The sequence below is a fragment of the Cannabis sativa genome, chromosome 1, assembly GCF_029168945.1.
Source record: "Cannabis sativa cultivar Pink pepper isolate KNU-18-1 chromosome 1, ASM2916894v1, whole genome shotgun sequence".
NCBI lineage: Eukaryota > Viridiplantae > Streptophyta > Magnoliopsida > Rosales > Cannabaceae > Cannabis > Cannabis sativa.
In genome coordinates this window covers 53,605,550-53,628,126 of record NC_083601.1, presented here as the reverse complement: position 1 = coordinate 53,628,126, position 22,577 = coordinate 53,605,550, and the positions used below count along the sequence as shown (strand labels likewise).

General features: G+C 31.4%; 3 protein-coding genes and 1 pseudogene across 5 annotated transcripts; 3 read left to right on the top strand and 1 right to left on the bottom strand.

Moving 5' to 3' along the window:
- The window catches only part of LOC115704403 (uncharacterized), a 40,880-nt pseudogene extending 34,607 nt beyond the window's left edge, over positions 1 to 6,273 (bottom strand).
- Positions 6,274 to 8,264: 1,991 nt separating this feature from the next.
- LOC115707485 (syntaxin-22) lies at positions 8,265 to 10,640 on the top strand. The gene is made up of 7 exons (XM_030635464.2): positions 8,265 to 8,665; positions 8,763 to 8,862; positions 8,950 to 9,092; positions 9,587 to 9,661; positions 9,806 to 9,963; positions 10,066 to 10,166; positions 10,342 to 10,640. Exons 1-7 carry the CDS (start codon positions 8,493 to 8,495, stop codon positions 10,405 to 10,407), a joined length of 816 nt encoding a protein of 271 aa, XP_030491324.2. The 5' UTR covers positions 8,265 to 8,492; the 3' UTR covers positions 10,408 to 10,640.
- Positions 10,641 to 13,670: 3,030 nt separating this feature from the next.
- LOC115706081 (transcription factor IIIA) lies at positions 13,671 to 16,901 on the top strand. The gene is made up of 7 exons (XM_030633597.2): positions 13,671 to 13,829; positions 14,378 to 14,519; positions 14,736 to 14,876; positions 15,514 to 15,811; positions 15,943 to 16,178; positions 16,266 to 16,409; positions 16,500 to 16,901. Exons 2-7 carry the CDS (start codon positions 14,397 to 14,399, stop codon positions 16,659 to 16,661), a joined length of 1,104 nt encoding a protein of 367 aa, XP_030489457.2. The 5' UTR covers positions 13,671 to 13,829; positions 14,378 to 14,396; the 3' UTR covers positions 16,662 to 16,901.
- A 2,218-nt stretch (positions 16,902 to 19,119) lies between these two features.
- On the top strand, positions 19,120 to 21,938 carry LOC115705986 (histone acetyltransferase MCC1). Of its 3 annotated transcripts, none has more exons than XM_030633476.2 (6): positions 19,120 to 19,555; positions 20,252 to 20,472; positions 20,571 to 20,715; positions 20,934 to 21,033; positions 21,129 to 21,357; positions 21,440 to 21,938. In XM_030633476.2, the coding sequence occupies exons 2-6, from the start codon at positions 20,366 to 20,368 to the stop codon at positions 21,624 to 21,626; spliced, it is 768 nt and encodes a 255-aa protein (XP_030489336.1). In that variant the 5' UTR covers positions 19,120 to 19,555; positions 20,252 to 20,365; the 3' UTR covers positions 21,627 to 21,938. The 3 variants fall into 3 exon arrangements, with proteins under 3 accessions (XP_030489336.1, XP_030489334.1, XP_060964569.1); XM_030633474.2 differs by having other exon boundaries at positions 20,249 to 20,472; XM_061108586.1 differs by lacking the exon at positions 19,120 to 19,555 and adding an exon at positions 19,584 to 19,599 and having other exon boundaries at positions 20,249 to 20,472.
- The last annotated feature ends 639 nt before the right edge of the window (positions 21,939 to 22,577 follow it).

Sequence of the window (22,577 nt, the reverse complement as noted above, 5' to 3'; positions counted from 1 at the left end):
ATTTGCAATCAAGTAATAATAGGTTTTGAAAACTTACAAACAAGTTAAAACACATACTCCTGCAACAAGGTTAGTTGGATAGTTGGATGTAGGATTTATTTAATTTTAAATTAAATATTTAATTTCGAAAATAATTAATAAAAATAAAAAAAAAATTCGAAAATTTAAAAAAAAAAATTGAAAAAATTCGAAATTTTAAATAAAAAATTTAAAATTAAACCTACAATTTTTGAAAAATTAGATTTCAACCAACCTAAATATCATTTCAAAAATTTGCTAACTACTTTTAAATTTTAAATGTTATTTTATAAATAAAAAATTAGAAAAGATAAATAAATATCTTTTTCAAATTTTAAATGTAATTTAAATAAATAAAATAACAAAATTTAAAAAATTAGCAAAATATCTTATATCATTTAAAAATTACATGATTATAAATATCTTATTTTTAAATTTAAAATAAGATAAGATATAATCAAATTTTAAAATAAGATAGATTTTTAAGCTAGAAGATAGATACTAATTCTATTCAAATTCAAATTACACTAATATCTTGAATTAAATTTAAAAAATATTAAATTAATTCAAAATGATGATTAGAATTGAATTAGGAATAGTAATAGTATAAATACAAAACTATACCAAAAATCGGAAGTTAATTCCATGAAAAATCATGAAAAATCGAAAAAAACAAAAAAAATTGTGAACTGTACGGACAGATTTGCGATCGCAGGAAAATATCAGCACAGCCCCGATTTTTTCAAATCTTCAAAAATTCATAACTAATTCAAATAAAATCGAAATTGAGTTCTGTAAAAGGCTAACTTGCTTAATTTTTTCCATACTATCCAATAAAAATAATTCCAGAAACAAAATCGCAATTATTTTTCACGAAAATTTACAAGCATCAATCAATCATCAAATAACACTCAATACAACATGATACAATCCAAAAATCATACAAACAATCGTTTTAAAGTCCAAATTTCTTGCAAGTAAATCAATTACCATGGCTCTGAGGCCAGTTGTTGGAATTTATTTTACCAGGATCTTAGATCTACTCACAAGTATGTTGATTAACATCCTAAATATGAACTTTCTAAAGCGATGAAATAAACACATATAAAGTTAAAGAAACCTTACATTGGGTGCAGCGGAATAATATGACTCCTTCCGTTCAGATATCTAGCCCTTGATTCCTTTCTGTAGCAGAGCATTATCAATATCTGAAACTGGATCTCTTTCTCTGAATCTTTGATGCTGAAACTCCTTTGCTGATGATCTTTCTTCACGATCTTCCTCACTATGATTGAGGTATCACTTGATGTGTGTGGGCACTACTCTCACACTAAGATATTTCGAAATTTCAATGAACAAGAGAGAGAAGAAGTGGCAGCTAAAGATAGGGAGAGAGAGAGGCTCAGTTTTTCTGAATCAGAAGGAGTGTTTTTCCTGAAGCCTTCACTATCTATTTATAGCATTCCACTAGGGTTAGGTTTGAATTATATGGCATTAAAATAATGAAAAAATCAACTTAAAATACTACAATAGGTGGCCGGCCATACACTAATGGATTGGGCCTTGCTTTTTGTAATTTTGCAATTTTAACACCTTTTGTATCTGATTTTCTCAAAAATGCCAATTTCCTAATTCAACCATTTAAATGCCAATTCTAACTATTTAATAACTATAAATAATTATTAAATAATATTGTCATTTATCATATTTATTAATTGAACCATACAAAGTATCATAATTAACAAATATGCCCCTATAAACTCTTTCTTTACAATTTCGCCCTTACTTAGTGAAAATTTCACAAATAGACATAGTCTAATTTGAGAATTATAATTGATTAATCAAAACCAATTACATGAGTCTTACAAGCAATATTATCTCAACTAGTGGGGGGACCATGGGTCTATATAACCGAGCTTCCAATAAGTAGATCAAGAATTTAGCACTAAAATTCACTAACTTATTAATTCTTCGTTGAATCCACGCATAGAACTTAGAATTGCACTCTCAGTATATAGAATGCTCTATATGTTCCACCATATAGATACATCATTAGTTATCCATTGTTATAATCCTAATGTGATCAATTATCCTCTATATGAATGATCTACACAGTAAAGGGATTAAATTACCGTAACACCCTACTATGTATTTTATCCTTAAAACACTTGACCCCGTATAAATGATATTTCAACTTATGTGAAATGAGATCTCCACCATTTATTTTCGTTTGGTCAAGCTCGAAGGAGATCATCCTTTGCTTACTATTCGCCAGATAGAAGCTATAGATTCCATGTTTATGCTAGTGCTCCCACTCAATTGCACTACCGTGTTCCCTAAAAGTACGTATCACCCTGACAACTAAAAACAGGCTTAACTAACAATTCAAGGAACACGAATAGCCTTTCAAGATTGAGCCTAATCATAACAGGATTAAGATCATTTGATCTAGGATCAACTAGGCGATATTGACTTGAATAGATTTTACGGTAAGTTTAATTAAATCTAAGTCAAAGTTCAATATCGGTCACTTCCGATGCATACTCCATGCATCCAACCTGAGCTTTACTTTAACCAATGTTCTGGAAAGAACATAGTATTTCTCCAAATACAAGTAAACTCTTGTTGTAGATTATCATATCAGTAAAACCCTGTGTCTGATAAATCTAGGAAACTTTATTCACATAGTCATGTTTACTTTCCAATGTGTTGACGGCACAATAAACAGGATCAAGTATGTGAAAAGGGTTTCAGATGAATCTATACATTATGTACATATAATCATGAAATAAATCATGTGAACCATGCAACATTAAATGTTATTTCTGATCTATATTAATATGTAAATCTGATTATATTGAAATGAGTTTTATTTAGGGCATAAAACCCAACAACAACTTCCACACCAGCAACTTCTGATCATGCACCAACAGCAAATCAAGCATCAAGAAACAAAAAACCAAGACCAATATTAAGCAACAGCCTTATTAAGCAACAGCTCCAATATTATGTTCTTTGCTGCTAATGAATGTTATATTCAGGAACCTTCTCGGATCTCGAAGATTGGGATTGTTAAAAGATTTGGTAGACTTTACTACCTGCAACAAGAAGATGTTTCAGCTTCCAATTCTAATCTTTCTTGTAATATACAAATAGACAAACACCAATGGCACAATCGCCTTGGTCATCCATCTGTAATGATTTCAAATAAGATCAATAAACATCTTAATTTTCCTCATAATATTTCTTCTAATTTTCATTGTCCAATATGTCATTTGGCCAAACAAAAGAAATTACCTTTTCAATCACAAAATAATTTTTCTAAAGCAAATTTTGATCTTATTCATCTCGACATATGGGGGCCATATCCAACACCATCTGTCGAAGGTTATAAATATTTTTTAACTATAGTGGATGACCACTCACGGTTCACTTGGATCTACTTACTAAGAGCCAAATATGAAGCACCACAAATAATCCAAAATTTCTTCATGTATGTTCACACTCAATATCAGACAACTATCAAATATGTTCGTAGTGACAATGCAAAAGAACTCAATCTATCCACCTTCTTTACCAATAAAGGTGTCATTCACTACAACTCTTGTGTAGGAAGACCCCAACAAAATGCTATAGTTGAACGCAAACATCAACACATTCTCAATGTTGCTCGGGCATTAGCCTTTCAATCTAATCTTCCCATTGTATATTGGAGTAACATGATCAAGACAGTTGTGTATCTTCTTAATAGAACACCTTCTGTCACCCTCAAAGATAGAACATCCCATGAAATATTGCATAATTCCCCACCCAATTATTCCCACCTTAGAAATTTTGGGTGCCTTGCTTATGGATCACACATCACTCCTCTTCACAAATTTTATCCTAGAGCAAGACCTTGCATTTTTATTGGATATCCAGAGAACATGAAAGCTTACACCCTACTCGATATCCAAACAAACCAAATATTTCATTCTCGGGATGTTGTCTTCTATGAGTCTATATTTCCTTACAAAAACTCCAACCCAAATACCAACATTGACATTTTTTCCCCTCAAATTCTTCACCTACAGCCGCATGTGACTCAACTCCACCTGCTGCTCTAGATTTTCCACAATCTGGTTTACACCAGAATCCATTACCCCCTGCTGCTACAGTCGCAAGGACTTCCAAATCTGGAAGAAAAATCATACCCCCTGCTCATTTACAAGACTATGCATGTACAACTACTTCTAGCACACCCTATCCCATTTCAAACTTTCTCTCCTATCATAGGCTTAATCCCTCTTTTCGAAATGCTATTCTTGCTATAACAGCAATACCAGAACCAAGATCTTATGCTGAAGCTAAACTCCATAAAATATGGAACACAACTATGGATAATGAGATAGATGCTCTAGAACAAAATGACACATGGATAGTTGTTCTATTACCCGATGGCCAACATACCATTAGCAACAAATGGGTATATATAAAGAAATATAATCCTGATGGTTCACTACAAAGATGCAAAGCCAGATTAGTAGCCAAAGGCTTCACACAACAACCTGGCATTGACTATTTTGAAACTTATGCCCCTGTGGCCAAATTCAACACCTTGAAACTACTTCTTGCTCTTGCTGCCATAAAAAATTGGCACTTCCATCACATGGACATCAATAATGCTTTTCTCCATGGTGACTTACATGAGGATGTTTATATGAAACTACCTCAAGGATACACTCCAAAAGGAGTAATTCCAAAAAATGCAGTTTGCAAACTAAAGAAAAGTCTTTATGGCTTAAAGAAAGCCTCAAGACAATGGTATGCCAAACTTAGCACAACATTGCTACAACAAGGCTTCAAACAGTCCCAAAATGATCATTCCTTGTTCATCAAACAACAATCAAACAACTTTCTTGCAATTCTCATTTATGTAGATGACATAATTGTTGCTACCAACAATACCTCAGCTTTACAAGACTTCATATCTACCTTAGATGCTCAATACAAACTCAAAGACCTTGGCAGCCTTCACTTCTTCCTTGGACTCGAAATTGTAAGATGCCCCAAAGGCATTTCTGTCACTCAAAGACCTTTCACTCTCCAACTTCTCAAAGAATCGGGCTGTCTTGGATCTAAACCGGTATCCACACCTATGGAACCCAATATAAAGCTCAGCAACGATGATGGCACCCCTCTCCCAAATCCAAATCAATATAGGAGCTTGATTGGCAAACTCCTCTATCTTACTATCACAAGACCTGACATAAGCTTTGCTGTCAATCGACTAAGTCAATTTCTTCAAACACCAAGGGAACTTCATATGACTGCTGCCACAAGGATCCTTCACTACCTCAAAAGCACTCCTGGCCAAGGCTTATTTTTCTATGCCGATTGTCCAACCATCCATTTCCAAGCTTTTGCTGATGCGATGCTGATTGGGGAGCATGCCTCGACACTCGACGATCAATTTCTGGCTATTGTGTCTTCCTTGGACAGTCTCTTATCTCTTGGAAATCCAAAAAGCAACCTACAGTCTCAAGGTCTTCTGCTGAAGCTGAATACAGAGCCATGGCAAATGCCACATGTGAACTCACTTGGCTCCACAACATTATCAAAGATTTCCACATTCAAGCTCAACTTCCCTCCACACTCTTCTGTGACAATTCTGCAGCAATACACATTGCTGAAAATCTAGTTCATCACGAAAGAACCAAACATGTGGAAATTGACTGTCACATTGTTCGTGAAAAAGTTTCAAATGGCAGCATCAAAATGAACCATGTCTCATCCAAATCCAACCTAGCTGATGTACTAACGAAACCCCTATTTCCAACTTTATTTAAGGACATTGTATCCAAGATGGGTGTCAAAAATTTCTACACTCCATCTTGAAGGGGCCTATTAAACTGTTTGTATTTAAACTGTTTTGTTCTGTTATTCTGTTAGTTAAATTCAATTAGGTCGGTTAGTCAATTGGGATATTGTTTAGTTCATTTTGCTGCCTATATAAACAACATCTCTTTCCTTGTATTCATTTTAACACAATTCAATAAAGAAATACTTTCATTTTCTCTGTTTCTCTGTTCTAATAGATAAACTTGTAACAACATGATGGAGATCTTGAGTTAATGGGTTTGATTCTTTTTTACCAATAGAGAACTTTTGAGACCTAACCTCTTCTATATGGTGCTTAGATCTTTCAGTGTTAATGGAGTGAACAATGGACATGATTATAGTTTCTTCTTCTTGCTTGATAGGTTGATGATTCATATTCTCTACGTGACTGAGAATAAGAACTATCGTTGTGTGATTATATGATCAGAGTTGGAGAGAGAGAGAGAGATTTTCTTCATCTATTTCTTTGAAGAAAAAGTAATTAATGAACAAAAAGAAAAAATGTTAGTGAGAGTGAGAGTGAGTATCTGCATGAAAGACATTTCACAGAAAGTTTCATCATTTTAGTCATTGATTGAATAAGGTTCAAAATTGTCAGGAAATTACAAATGTGCCATTTGCATTCTCCAACGCACACTCACTTCATTTTATGCTAAAATTTAATTTTATCATACCTTTTTGTTATTTGCTTTTTTTTTTTTTTTTCCATAGCTTTTATGAATTTTATTTTTATTTTTTATTTTTTAAATGATTTTTTTTCAATTTTAATAATAAAAAAAATAATATTACAAAAATATTTCCAACTAGCTAAAAAATAAATATACAGCTCAAATAATAAAAATTACACAAATACCACTTACACACACCTTCAACCCATAATCCATGCTTCTTGGGCAACTATTGCGCAATCATTGCGCAACTACGTAGTAACCCAACGCAACTGAAACAAAAATTTAACCAGAAAAAGAACCACCATTAATTCTGGCGACTTCACCTAAGAAGAAGACTAGAATCAATCGAAATTGTTTCGAATTGATAAAAAAAGTGTAGAAAAACTACTACGAAACTAAAATTCAACCGAAAATCCAGTTTAATTTGCATAAAAGCTAATGTCCTGACTTCAATTTTTAGATCTATGAAAGGCAGATCTCAAAAAGTTGAACTGGAGTTCCCAAACAATCGAACTCAAGTATAATCCAAAAAAAATTACATCAATACTATAGTAAAATATTTATCCTGGTGTATTTTTGTTATTTTTCAAATTTTTGATGGTGAATTTGTTCATATTAAATCATAAAAAGACATGTAGATAGAGTTACGTACGTGGAAATACTGTTATGATTTTTAATGTTTCACAACAGTTGCATTACAGTTGCATAAACATTTTGTTAACAGTTATTTCGTCTGATTGAAACCTTGGTCTGATGCAACCTTCGGCCAACCACCTAGCAACCACCCTGCAACTATCGTCTGATGCAACCACCGCGTAACCACGCAGCAACCATCATCTAATTGTGTAAGTGATAGTGTAAGTGGTATTTTGGTAATTAACTATCGTCTGATGCAACCACCGCGCAATCACACAGCAACTACCCTGCAACCATCGTCTGATTGTGTAAGTGATAGTGTAAGTGGTATTTTGGTAATTAAAATCACATAAAAGGTATAGTTGTTGTCTTGATCTTATAGAGGTATTTTTGTAAATATAGTGTCAATTTATATTTTTTTATGTAATAATTCCTAAAAAAAATCTATTTGCTTCGTTGGCAAAAACAAAGAAAAGAAAAAAATTATTATAAAATTACTATATTACCCTTAAATTATTAACATAATTAATTCCTTACAAAAATAAATTTACATCATTGTTGTCTTGTATTATTTTCTCTCCATTTTTCTCTCCAAATTGAGAGAAAAATTTTCTAAGGTGTCATCTCAATTTTTTTTTATCTAGTTTTCTTTTCAACTAAGACATTTTTTTTTCCTACTTTTCTCGAGTTTTTCTTCCAAATTGTTTTTTGTTCTGCCTTTTTCATCTACCAAACATAGGGTTATATGTAATATAAGAGAAATGTTAAGAAGCATTTATCATACTTAGTACTTATATTAAAAATGAGAGAATTGCTAACCACTATATCTACAAATGCTATGGAAGAATTGTTAGGGACAAAAAAAAAAGTTAGAATGTACAATTGTTAATTGGTTAGAGACAAAAGTCTTAAATAGTAAAAAAAAAAAAAACATTTAATATGTAGTTAAATTTGAATTAGTGGATGGGAATGATTGAATAGGGTGTTGTTTGGTTGTGTTGAAACATTAGACAGAAGAAAGCATTTAATGTGTGTGAGAGAGAGAGAGAGAGAAGAGTCTGTGGTGGGTCCCACTATTTATTTTGTAGCTTAGTTTGACTTTGTAGGTAACACATCACATACCCCAAAAAACCAAACCTAAACAAACCTATCCTTCCTTCTTCTTCCAAATTTCATATTCATATTTATTTTAATTAATAATTCAATTATTCTTTTCTTCTTACGAAATTTCCTCCAAACCCAAAACCCAATTCTTTTTGGAGTAAACGTAAATAAACAAAACCAGGAATGAGCTTCCAAGATCTCGAGGCCGGCACCGGCACCGCCAACTCCCGACGCCAAGACCCATCTCAGGCTTTGGCTTCAGGGATTTTCCAAATCAACACCGCCGTCTCTTCTTTCTTCCGCCTCGTCAATTCCCTTGGCACCCCCAAAGATACTCTTCAACTTCGCGAAAAACTGTAAACCCCAAAACCTTCCTTTTCATCATCTTCTTCTTTGTGATTTTCTCTTCTCCAATTTTGTTTTTGTTAATTATCATATTATTGTCTCTTACAGGCACAAGACAAGGATCCATATCGCACAATTGGTGAAAGAGACTTCATCTAAACTCAGGCAAGCCAGCGAGGCCGATCACCAAAATAATACTCAAATTACTGTGAGTCTGTTTTTAATCTTATTATTAGTTTTGATAAGAGATAGCAATCATTGGATTTGATTTTTGATTTTTGTTAATCAATTACAGACTGCCAAGAAAATTGCCGATGCTAAGCTAGCTAAGGATTTTCAGTCAGTTCTGAAAGAATTTCAGAAGGCTCAGAGGCTTGCAGCTGAAAGAGAAACAACCTATGCTCCTTCTCTTCCCAAACAACCATTTGTATCAACAAGGTCACTTATTTTCTTCAAATCTTCCTTCATCATTGCTATGATTAAATGTCTAGATATTTGGGGCATAAGTAACCGAATTAATTTTGCAAAAGTAGCCAATTTCAGTAAATTGTAATTTTAGTCCAGTTTAGTATAAACTTTGTTAGTGTCTTATTACTTTCAAATCTTCTTTGAACAAATTCACAGAGTTGGTTCTGGCGAAATTAAACAAAAGTTACAGTTTTACTATCATTAGATATTAGGTACTTATGCTAGTTATAAACTCAAATTTTGGTTACTTATGCTGCAATTATTTACTTAAAAGTTTATATAACCTTCATGGTGAATTCATAACCTGTAGTGTAAATAGTGCAAAATTCTAATTCCAAACTTATTATAACTAAAAGTATACTCTCAATGTGATGGAGATATAGTCAAATATTTTGAATTTGCAACTGTGTATAATAATTTGTCAAACATGGGGTTTTTACTGTGGATATGTTTATCAATTGCAGTTATTCGGTTACTGAACCAGAGATTTCTTATAACACGAAACATGAAGAGCAGAGTCTTGTTTTTGAATCCAAAAGGTAAGTAAGCAAGGAAGCAAAGATGGCTTTTGTATCATCGATTCAATTTTCTCTTCATGGACAGAAAGATTTGCATTGTTTTGTCTCGCTACTTGTCAATGATGAGGTTTCAATATTTCATTCCAATCTGTTTGTTGAATGCAGAAACGAAGTTTTATTGTTGGATAATGAAATTGTATTCAATGAAGCCATTATTGAAGAAAGGGAACAAGGGATTCAAGAAATTCAGCATCAGATCGGTGAAGTGAATGAGATTTTCAAAGATCTAGCCGTTCTAGTCCATGATCAAGGAGTAATAATTGGTAATACTAATACCCTTTTATTCTATGACCATTTTTCTATTCTATGAGCATTTCTTCTTAAAGATTCATTCCTGTTAACAATTGAAAATTCCATCTTCTCAGATGATATTGGCTCCAACATTGCCAATTCCCATGCTGCAACCTCACAAGCTACTGTTCAACTTGCAAAAGCATCCAAGCTCCAGAAATCTAGTTCTTCTCTGGTAAGAATGTTTGGATCTTTCTTTGTCATGTACTTTCATATTCCATAAAGTTTTTTTTTTCCCTTTCTGAAATGTGCATAGTATATTAGTATAAGCAATATGGAGTTAAGCTGTTCATAGTTTTTGTAAGATGTTTTCAAGGAAAGACTTTATTACTAACATTCCAATTTTGCAGACATGTTTGCTTTTGCTGATTTTTGGAATCATTCTTCTGATTGTGATTATAATCGTGGTTGCTTGAGCCACAGCCAATTTGATTTGAAGCTCCTGAAGAAGAAGGTGCAAGTTTGCTTTTAGGTTTTGGGGTACTCTGGAAGAAGTTACAGATGATCACTTGTAAATTATACCTCTAAATATTTTGTTTGAGAGAAAAGATTAAAAAGCTCTGAAATTTGATTGAATATATATATGATATTCTTTGCATCTCATACTGTTCATATACAAGTATTGAAGATTGGCATTTTTTTCTTCTCATTTTTTTTTTATTGTTTTGCTCTGAGCATTTGAAGCACCTTGATATAACAAATGAAATTCTTTCAAAATGATTTTAAAATTAAAACTGACAAACTTATTGTACTACTGATTGGGTTAACCTCTAATCTTGATTATGCATCTGCTTATGGCATTGAGCTAATGCAAATGCAGATTTTGGCCCTGTTTGGCTGAGCTTTGATTTTAGCTTCTATTAAAATTGATTTTTGTTAATAGAGTTTTTTAGAGTTAAAAGTTAAAATTTACTAGTTACCAACCTTTTAAGTCCAAAAGAACTTTAAGCTCTCTTTCATCGTAAAGCTAGATAAATAATTGATGCAACTTCATTTCAGATAGATGAAAATAAATATTGAATATTAAGACTCTTATTAAGAAAATAATCTAGACTATTATTTTTCTTCATTTCAGATAGAAAAATAGAGAAAGAAATGAAAAAATGTGATGTATGGTGTAGTAAAATAGAGAAAATTCAGTTTGAAGTGATATTTTGAAAAATATAGTAGTAAAGATGATGAGTGTTTAGGTATTTTCCAAAACAGAAAATTTGAGTGAATAGTAATACTTTAAAAAACGCCTGATTCATTAAGTGAAAAACGTTAACTAGATAGTTAGAATGCTGTAAGCAAAGATCATATAGCCTAATTGATTGGCTATTACGTACAATATAAGATTTTTTTTGTTTTTTTTTTATATATTTTTTAGTTTTTACATTTTTGTGATATTTTATTTCCAATATATTTGAAATGTTTGATATTTATATCATATGTAATGCTTTCGTTTTCTTTCAACCAATCATTTGAGCGCATAATAGTAACTGATTTTTGTTTTCTAATATATGTCTATTTTTTGAAATTATATTTGAAGATAATTTGAAATTATATTTAAACAAATTTATTATATTTGAAATTAAAGAAATTGTCATATATAAGATGAATATGCTACTCCTCCCATTGTCAATTAGTTTTGAGATAAAACCTTATTCATCTTATTCATTTTATCTCCAAATTCTAACATGGTATTAAAGCCATTTGTGATCCGTTGTGAGCTGGTCCAAACAGATACTTTTGTTGTCTTCCCTTTAACTTCCATTTGGTAAATGGGATCTTTCGGCTAATGTGTGCCAATTTCTAATGTTGGGGTCTTTGACCTATTTCAAAATACATAAATTTTCCGACGTATACACTCACAAATTAAATATATAAGTGTGAAGATAATTTGGGTACAATACTCATAAAAACGTATATATTTAAATTAAATTTTATTTGGAGGTAGGAGTGTGCAGAAAGTCATCCAATCCCAACCGACCGATCCAATTCCAACCGATCTAATTAAATCGGATATCCAATCATTATTGGATCGGATCAGATGCAAATTTTAAAAATCCAATCCAATCGGATCGGATGTTGAATGAGACATCCGATCCAATGGATAACCAAACCGATCCAATCCAATATCATCCAATGTCCATCCAATCATATTTAATATTTATAATTTTATATATTTAATTATTTTGTTTTAAAAAAATATATTAATTATTAATAGGTTTTACTGTGTACCTGCACACATTGATTTAATATTTTATATAATATTTGCATTTGATGTATTGGACTTGTTTATTAAACTTTTGCTTATTAAGTTAGATTTTTGTTATATTTTTATTATGAGATCATGAAAATTAGGTTGGATTTGGATTAAACTATTGTTTATTATTGGATTATTAGGTTTTAAATAATATATTTTCATATCTTTATATATTAAAAGTGTCTATCTAACGGTATTTATTGGTTTAACATTCTTGGTTTAGCAGAATATACTTAAAAATAATAGAATATTCGGTTAAATTTAACGATTAGGTTTGATCTCCCGTTAAAAAATAAACCCAATAATTAACCCAAAAAATTAAATAATCTTTTAAATAAACAATCTTTTAAATATTAATAATCTCTTTTTAAATTAAAAAAATCATCTTAGCCACAAATCTCTCTAACAAACCTATCTTGGGAGAATATTAATAATTTTTTTATTTATTTTTTAAAAAAGAAAAATATAGATAAAATATATAATATAAAAGAAGATTGATTGTGTTGGCTTAGAGATTTTTGGGCTTGGGCTTAAAAAAATAATAATAAAAAAAAAGATGAAATGGACTGTAATTAGTATTTACCTTATATATTTGTGCTTATTTTTAGTTTTATTTTTAATTTTACCACCAAGAGAAGAAGGTTGAAAAATATTAGAATATGAAAATATTATTGGTGCTTATTAGTAATTTGAAAAGAATGTGAAAGTCTATAAATATATAGTTGTGTAGCTATTTTTAGATATGAAATGAGATAATAGAACTTTTTTCAATTAGAAGATTAATGTACATTTTACTATTAATAACATACATTATTATAACACAACTATGTTTTACTTACTAAATATACTGACACATATTTTATTTTTATAAAACAAATCGTTAAAATAATTATACTATTTTAATTATTAATTAAAATAAAAAACTAAAATATTAAATAAAACTAACACTACGTGGCTTGGCACGTAACAATCACCTAGTATATATATATATATATATATTTTAATGAAATCAGCATAAATAGTGGCTAAAATGGATTGGATTCATCCATTGGATCCATTAGATGGATCCAATCCAATCCAATAAAAAACCAGTTAAAGCATCCAATGGATGAACTTATCCAATCCAATACGTCCATTGGATCGGATCGGATCAGATGACTCAATTCAATTGGATTGTATTGGATGGCGAAATCCAATATCCAATAAATAATTGGATTGGATCGGATGGGTCCAAATCCATTGGATGTGATCTAATGAACACTCTTATTTGGAGGTAAATTTAGTTAATATAGATAAAAAAAAAAGATATTCTTCAACCTTTCTTTTTTCTCTTGTTATACTACTCGGCCCATTGGCCCATGAGAAAAAAGTCTTTTTTCTCTTGTTATACTACTCGGCCCATTGGCCCAACAAACAACAAAACAATAAGCGAAACCCTAAAAACGATCAATTTACATGTTCTTCTCTCTCTCTCTCTTCACTCTCCTCTATCGTTTTTACCCTAACAAGCGGCCTCTTCTCCATCTTCGTCCTCCTCTCAGTGGACTCTCTTTCATCCATCGGAGCTAACTCAAGCTCTCTCACACTCAGGTGACCCATAGTGACTTGAGAATCATTCAGTAGTCTGTATATTTTGTTGGTTTGCATGTTTTAGAATTTTTATTATGTAATTATATATACTTATTTAGTAGTGTAAATTTTGTTCAGTTTCTATACGTGGATAGTCTTTCCTTGAAATTAAATGGAAATTTTCTTGTGATGTATTGTTATGTTAAATACTATTACAGAGTTGTGAAATTTCTGGGGAAAAAATACTTTTTGATGCTTTTGCTATTCTAGCAAAGAAATTGGTATTCTATGTTTGGGTGATAAAGGATCAATCTTTTTTATATGTGAATCATAATATAAATCTGGGATTGCTTGAATACCTCAATTGAATTGTTTGATATAGTATTTTCCAAAATTATGGGCATTTATATAGTGTTTATGTGTTAGTTAATTTCATAATTTACATAAACGTGTTTCTAATTTTAGGTTTCTCAAAAGCCCTAACTGTCTCCATGAATTCTTTTATGAACAACTGAGTTATCGAATTGTGGTATTTAATATATTCGATTGTGTTACTCTATACTCTGCAGTCGTTTTCATCAGTCTGAGATGGACGAAGCCAAAGAAGATAAACCCATTTTTAGGGACATAAGGAGGTATTTCTGTGACTACTGTGGGATTTGCAGATCTAAGAAAGCTCTCATCACCTCTCACATCCTCACTGACCACAAGGTCTGTCACTTCCTCCTCGCTTCCTTTTTTTTTTTCATTCCTAACCCAAATGTTAAATCTAATTGGGATTTGTCTCAGATTTGGTGCTTGAGTAGATTTTGTCTTGCTAATCGAATAAGGAGTAGTTTTATCTTTGTGTAGTCGGATGACTACAGTAAACTGAGGCTGGAATTTCAAGTTTCGAACTTGGGTTTATGTGTTTTTTTAATCATACAGGACGAGTTGGACAAGGTGAGGGCTGGGGGAGACAATTCTACAGAGGGATTAAAAGAATCAAAAAACACTTGTGAAAAATGTGGTCTTACTTTCAAGAAAGCTGCTTATTTGAAACAGCATATGCTAAGCCATTCTACCGAGGTACTTTCCATTTTCCATATTCTCTTATTTATTTGATATCTATATTTTTTAGTCCTTATGTTCATGCAATAGATTATTGTCAAATGTCAATATGAACTATTACTAACATGTAGAGCTTGTAATTTTTTTTATGAGGAATGCTGTTTGTATACAGCAATTAGTGTTTACTTTTAACTTTTACTCTCAATTGGTTACAACTTTAAATGTGGATTTTGGGGTCGTGGACTGTAATATGAGTTTTTCCCTTAATTGATATGGATGTACCTTCTGTTTTTTTTTTTTTGTCATGGGTGTTTAGCTGAATGGAAATCATTAGATTTCTTATGTGTTCTTATAGATCGAATTTTTGATTGATAGCTTTGGGCAGGAACCAATATTTTTGAAAACAAAAATTACATAATTTTTGGTGTGAAGCATTGGATCCCACAGAAAGAACTCCAAAATGCAGATGGTTTTGACTTGAATGGACCAGTATCAGGTTGGGTGACCTCCTGAGAAGCTCCTTCAAGTGGACCTTGATCACGCTACATTCAGTTTGAGGTTTGATGCGCGTATATTTTTATGTTAGTCTCTGATAGTTATCATGTTAGTAAGTTTGTTTGTTTTAACAGTTTATGGTGTTGTAATTTTATAACAGAGGCCGCATGTCTGTCCTGTGGATGATTGCCCTTCCAGTTACAGAAGAAAGGATCACTTGAATCGCCATCTTCTCATACACAAAGGAAAACTATTCAAATGTCCAATTGAGAACTGCAAAAGTGAATTTTCTGTCAAAGCTAACATTAAGAGACATGTTGAAGAACTGCATAATGAGGGTCGACCTTCCCCCAGCACTGAATGTGAGAACACTGAGAGGAAGCATGTATGCCAAGAAGCTGGTTGTGGGAAAGCTTTTGCATTTCCATCAAGGCTACGTAAGCATGAGCAATCCCACGGTAAGTTGCATTATTTTTATTTCTTTTTCGTAAGCATACTAATGGAATGGTTGGTGTACCGTGTGTGTTTGTTTGACCTCTTATTTATGAGTTGAAAATTCATATTCTTATTAGTTTTCTTAATGTTGCAGTTAAATTGGAGTCAATTGAGGCATTATGTGCGGAACCAGGCTGCATGAAAGTATTTACTAATGAACAATGCCTCAAGGATCATATTCAATTGTGCCACCGACACATTAGCTGCAAAGTATGTGGGTCCAAACATCTCAAAAAGAACATGAAAAGGCACCTCCGTACACATGAACGAAAGAGTTCATTTGAAAGCATCAAGTGCCTTTATAAGGGATGTCTTTGTACATTCTCCACTGTAAGATTCGCTCTTTGACATCGAATGTTTTTTGACTTGAGAAGATATTAAATTGTTATTTACCTGATAAACATACATGTCTTACAGAAATCAAATCTGAATCAACATTTGAAGGCTGTGCATTTCAACCAGAAGCCTTATGTCTGTGGCTTTTCTGGTTGTGGCATGAGATTTGCTTACAAACACGTCAGAGATAACCACGAGAAGAGCAGTTGCCACGTTTACACACATGTGAGTTTTGTGCTTGTATCAATGAAACAGTTAACACTCTTTGTCTTTAGAAAATTTATTGGGTATATAAATCTGGTTTGGATCTATCAGGGCGATTTCGAAGAAGCTGATGAGCAGTTCCGTTCGAGGCCGAGAGGTGGGCGGAAGAGAAAGTACCCAAGTCTTGTAGAATTGCTAGTAAGGAAGAGGATCACTCCACCAAATGACTTGGATGGCTTGTTCGAGTGCTCAGACAATTTGAGTTGCGGGTAGGGGAGGATGAATGAATAGTAAATATGGTGTGGTTTTTGGTGGTTCATCCTAATATATATAAGAAAGTGTATAGCGTTATAGTAATCACTTGTTAATCATGTAAAGTATATCATCTCAACAGTTCTAATTAGTCAATGAAGTAGTAATAGTAAGTGGAATTGTTAAGAGACAGTATTTGTGAGAAGTCCTGACTCGTATTATTATTTTCTAGTTATCATTATTTGTCTTGGCAGTTGGTAACTTGTGGCTTTGGATAAATAATCACCTAATAAATTACCTCAAGCATTTTCAAAGAATAATTACATTAATAATTGATATAATACATTGCTCATTTTTCTTAAATACAAAGGTATTGACGATTTTGAAGTTTCAAGGAGGCTGCATACTAAGTTTGGCTCTCTTTCATCTCTGGTTTTTTGCCTTAGGATTTCTAGGAAGATTTTAGTGAGACCAATTTACAATTTCTAAAAAAGAAAAACAGAGACTAATTTTGGTGATGAGTTTGATGATTTCATGTTCACTGTTTTATATTTTTTCTCTAGAATTGTTGTTTCTTATGTTAGGAAAAATAATAATAAAACGACTGATAACTTGACAAAATATGTTATCGAATTGGATAGTTATATAATTTAATTAGATGATATTTTTTCTTATTTTTTCTGTTTTTTTTTTTTTTAAATAAATTACATTAATTTAAAATAATTATTTCTCAAAAAAAGTTGTTTAACTATTTTTTTAAATGAGATAAATTAATATTAATTATAGTAAAACAACTTTACTAAAACAAACTTAAAATCTTTTTTTTTTTTTTGTTTGTTTGTAAAAATCTTAAATCTCACTCGAAAAATTATAAAATTCTTACACTTGTGCTTATCCATACCAAAAGATCTTTTGCGGTATTTTTTTGGTATTATATTTACGTAAAAAAATATATATATACGGACACACTATTATTTATAAAAATTAAATTAAAATTTTAAATTAATTCTAACATTTTCTAAGAGTATTGTTTTAAACATTTTTAATTTATATATTTTTTTAAAGGAAGACTTTGATTTTTTAAGAGTAGCAAAACGGGTTTCGACAAAACACACGAACACGACACGAATCTTATAGGTTAGGGTTAAGAAAATTAAATGCGGGTTGAAAACGGGTTAACACGACTTAGACGCAAAAATAAAAGCAAATCACATGATACAACTCACTTAACACGAATTTAACACGTTTTGCATGGTTTTTTTTTAAAATAAATGAAATAAAAAATTTATTAATAATAATATAATTATATAAAAATATATATATTTTTTGAAATAAATAAAAATATATATTTTGTGATTCAATGTTAAGTTAAAAAATTTTAAATTTAATTTTTTTAGCACGAAAATATTTTAAAATTTTAATTTTTTATTATATATAACAAATTATATATACATAAATGTATATAAATTTTATAACGGAACCTAAATCTATCCTTTTTTTTTATAATATATACAATAAAACTTATAATAATATTTATATTATTATATCAAATATTTTAAATAGAAAAAATACATTTACAATTAAGATGCATCCATTTAGTGCAAGAATATATAATCGAATAAATGACAACACTACTAACTTTTATAATTTATTTCTCAAGAAAAGACTAAATATATTGAAAGTATTTTTAATGAATTATTAACAAAGTGTTGGATACTATAAACTTATACTAATCAGAAGAAAATAAACACTCAAATATACAAGAATTTTAATGTATACTCTATTGAATAAACAAAATAAGAAAAAATTGCTAAATCTTCATCTAAGATTATAATTTCATATTAGTAATAATTTAAAAACTATAATAAAAAAACTTAACCTATTTAATTTTGTATATGGATAAAAAAAATCCAAAAAAATTAAAAAATAAAAAATAAGATACAACGTGCCTTGCACGTAGTTGCCGTCTAGTATATATAAATAAATGTATATAAATTTTTTAATGGAATCTAAATCTATCCCTTTTTTTTATAACTCCAACTTTAATAATAACAAAACAGATTAAAGTAGATCAAAACATATTTAATTCAGACTTTTTGTAGCTGTAATTTCTTTTATGTTAAGCGTTGTGAATTGATGTTTGTCGACGGTTTAGCAAAATCTGCTAGAGTTTTTGGCGATAATGCAATTGTAGTCCAAGGGGAGAGAACTCCCCATGTAGTTCCCATCTTTCTTGTTGTTTAATGAACTAGTTGTTCTTCCAAAAAAAAAAAAAAAGATCAATACGAATTCCAGGCGATTTTTCATAGGTCAAAACATGATAGAAAAAATTAGATACGAGTCATAAAAATAGATTGACACACCTGACACGAAATATAAAAGAGAGTCACATCAAATATGACACGAATACAACATGATGACACGTTTTGCTACTCTTAATATTTTTTTGTTCATTTTGAAGGATTTAAAAAAAAAACAAAGTTTGTTTGAAGTGTTAATGTAAATGTTTTTTTCTTTAACAAGACACAATCACACAAGGCTTGATAATCCATATAGGCAGAGAAGGGTGTTTTGGTAAATTCACATCTCCATGCATCAGAGCAAGTTATGATGTCTTCTTGTTTGTTGGGTGGGTCTTCTTCTTCCTTAGGTTCCTCTCCTCTCTCAGGGTTTATATAACTAAACTACAGAGAAAAGTATAACACTAGTTCCAATCAATCAAGATTCCATTTTTATTTAACTCTTAATCAAAATTCCATACATTCCCCACTAACCCTAATTCAATTACTCCCAAATTACTTCATATCTTTCTTCTTTTTCTTCTTACCAAACCATTAAAAGCACCACCAGATCCTCCCATTTTAGCTTACCTACTCAAGATCTCATCTGGGTTTTCATCTCCTTCTCCGATTATGGTATTTAATCTTTTCAATTGCCTTAATTAAATTGACATGACACGGTATGAGTATCTTCTGGTTTGTTATTGATTTTTATGGATACCCTTAATCTTATCTAATTGATTTATGTTGCTATATGTTTTCAATTCTGACCGATTATGATTGTTCTCGCTCAATTGTATTTAATTTGACTTTGCTAAATACCCTAATTGAATTCAGTGTAACGAAAAAATCTTTCTATTGTTTTCCATATATGCATTTTGGGTAATTCTTTATGGAACAAGACACAGTATATCTTAGTGCTAAGACCTTGGAGAATTGTTGATTCTACTTTAGAAGGATCACAAGTATTGAGTTAGTTTATCTAGAAATTACATGATAAAGCAGTTGAATGGCTCTTAATCATGAAAGCAACGTATTATTATTAGTTTTCAAGTTTGTTAATTTGGGGAACTGTTAAGATGACACGAAGATCCTTTTGGAAAGGAGGAAAAGGAAAAGGAAAAGGAAAAGGGGCACCCTTTTCTTTGTTTCTTCTTTATTTGGTGGGATTGGACTTTGGTTAACAAAATGTGAACAAGTCCCACTTCTCTTTTGATGTGTGTTTTTGTAAGAGTTACTTTTCTGTTTATGTAGGTCTCTACAGATGCCATGTAATTTGCATTTTGACGAGGTTTTTGATTAAGTACTGATTTATGCTCCTCTTTTCAGTAGTATAACTTTTGCATGGCTCTTCCGGGGTGATGTGGCATAAATGGAAGGAGAAGTTTTCTCTCATACTGTCCAACTGTATCAAATCTTTCCTGGGGATTGAACAAACTGTCTTTAATGGTGAACATGAAACCTTCTCCTCGTCCAGTCATATGCTTTAGGCCTATAAGACCCTCTGACCTTGGAACTTTAGAGAAGATTCATGGTGATTTATTTCCAATTCGGTATGTGTTTGACCTTTTGATGTTTTTCCATGAGTATGGCCTTCTTCGGTATGTAGTTTGCCTGCAGTGTGGTTATTACATATTGTCCTAATTTTCAGGTATGAAACCGAGTTTTTCCAAAATGTGGTTAATGGGCGCGATATAGTATCATGGGCTGCTGTTGATCGCAGTCACTCAAATGGTCAAAGTGATCAACTTATAGGATTTGTAACAGCGCGAATTGTACTTGCAAAAGACAGTGAGGTAAGCCCTGTAAAATGGCACTGTTTACATCCTCCTCCCTGCACATTTCAAAGAATCGTGGTTTGATAAATCAGTTTGGAATAATAATTTAATCCTTAAGGTGTGTTGGTAAAAATAATTTAAACCCAGGTCTCTAAGTCCTTTTTTCCTTACGATTTATTAGTATTGTTGTAGTGTTTCCCTCTCAACTCATATAGGGGAAATAATTTGTTTTGTAGGTAGGGGATATGCTCAGTTATGATTCATTAAAATCTGATCAAACTTTGGTCTACATTCTGACTCTCGGAGTAGTAGAAGGCTACAGAAATCTTGGCATAGGTAGAAGAAGTTTGTCTACTTCTGTAAATGTTTTGAAGCTTTGACTGTTATATAAATTTATTGATCTTATTTCAAATTCAATGTGGGATTTGCAGCCTCTTCACTTATTCGCGAGGTCATAAAATACGCCTTGAGCGTTCCAACTTGCCGAGCTGTTTACTTGCATGTTATTTCTTATAATAATGCCGCAATCCATTTGTACAACAAAATGTCTTTTAGGTGTTTACGGAGACTTCAAGGTTTCTACTTGATCAACGGTCAACATTACGATTCTTATTTGTTTGTTTACTATGTAAATGGCGGCCGATCACCCTGCTCACCATTGTAAGTAGCAAAAGACTGTCTTTTATAGAACTAAGAATAGCTCGGTTTCAATTTAAAACTATGAATCATTTTCTTGTTGCAGAGAGATTGCAACGGCTGTGCTCAAATACATGAGGAATGCTTTTAAGTCGATGTCAGCACGAGTATGGAGGAATGAGGATAGGAAAGTGAAATGGCCTAAAAGTAGAGAAAGCCGCTGCCTAGTTTCATTGACGACGCAGAGCAGGAGAAACCTAGCAGCTGAGTGTACAGGATGTGAATGTGTTTGAGTCTTTATTATCTATACATTGAAAATTGAGGGAACAATAGGAAAAATGAGGTGGTGTAGGTTATATTGTGATTGTAAAATCTCTTTCCTTGAAGACTTTTTATGTGTGCTGCTTTCTTTTGTTAGCCTTTGAAATGAAATTGAAATAGTAGTAATATTATTGACAATAAAGTAAAAGCCAATATCGCTAAGTTATAAAATGGGAGCATATTTTGATTCAAAAAATTCAATGCTTTGCATCTTTGTGCCCATTAATTTGAGGCAAATTTTTGGACTAGTTACAATTTATAGCTTATAACGGTTTCATGTTCTATAAGTCAGGGAATTAATTATAGTTGTAATTTTCATTTAGGGAATAGTTTTCAAAAAATTGAAACCTTCCAATTAAAATTGAAACCTTCCAATTCTAATTTTTCTTTAATGAAAATTCAAACTTTATTAACAACAATTTAGTTGGAACAAATAAGGCTCTAGCAAAACTATGAGCCACAATTTTACATTTTTGAATGACATGATTAAATAAAGAAATCATAAAAATAGAGCTTTGTAATACATGTGCAACACTACAATAAGGACCACCTGTTGCCATCTATGCTCTTTCATCCAACTAGGAGTCTCACGGACTCCTGTTGCTTCAGGCAATTATGGTTTGATAGTGCCATGTAAAAACGTGCTACAACCTATATTTAAAATGGGTTATTGGCGGCAACAGTCCTTTATATTTTGATTTTATATACTTAATTTACTTTTTTTTTTTTTTGTAACAAATGTCCTTATGTTTACTTTTCTTTGCAAATTTGAGGCGTGAGTTAGATATCACTGTTATATACTAATTGGATAACCACTATATTGACTTCGAGGTTTTACTGTCACGTATACACAGATGTACACAGTGATCATCCAGTTAGTATTTAACGATGATATTTATTTAGCACCTCAAATTTGCAAAGAA

What these genes read in the sequence shown, in the direction of transcription:
- LOC115707485 (XM_030635464.2), top strand. Translation starts at nt 8,493, where the DNA reads ATGAGCTTCCAAGATCTCGAGGCCGGCACCGGCACCGCCAACTCCCGA. An exon ending in CTTCAACTTCGCGAAAAACT is followed by an intron (nt 8,666 to 8,762) that starts GTAAACCCCAAA and finishes TGTCTCTTACAG; the next exon opens with GCACAAGACAAGGATCCATA. An exon ending in AAAATAATACTCAAATTACT is followed by an intron (nt 8,863 to 8,949) that starts GTGAGTCTGTTT and finishes AATCAATTACAG; the next exon opens with ACTGCCAAGAAAATTGCCGA.
- LOC115706081 (XM_030633597.2), top strand. Translation starts at nt 14,397, where the DNA reads ATGGACGAAGCCAAAGAAGATAAACCCATTTTTAGGGACATAAGGAGG. An exon ending in ACATCCTCACTGACCACAAG is followed by an intron (nt 14,520 to 14,735) that starts GTCTGTCACTTC and finishes TTAATCATACAG; the next exon opens with GACGAGTTGGACAAGGTGAG. An exon ending in GTTGCCACGTTTACACACAT is followed by an intron (nt 16,410 to 16,499) that starts GTGAGTTTTGTG and finishes TGGATCTATCAG; the next exon opens with GGCGATTTCGAAGAAGCTGA.
- LOC115705986 (XM_030633476.2), top strand. Translation starts at nt 20,366, where the DNA reads ATGGTGAACATGAAACCTTCTCCTCGTCCAGTCATATGCTTTAGGCCT. An exon ending in TACTTGCAAAAGACAGTGAG is followed by an intron (nt 20,716 to 20,933) that starts GTAAGCCCTGTA and finishes TTTGTTTTGTAG; the next exon opens with GTAGGGGATATGCTCAGTTA. An exon ending in CTACAGAAATCTTGGCATAG is followed by an intron (nt 21,034 to 21,128) that starts GTAGAAGAAGTT and finishes TGGGATTTGCAG; the next exon opens with CCTCTTCACTTATTCGCGAG.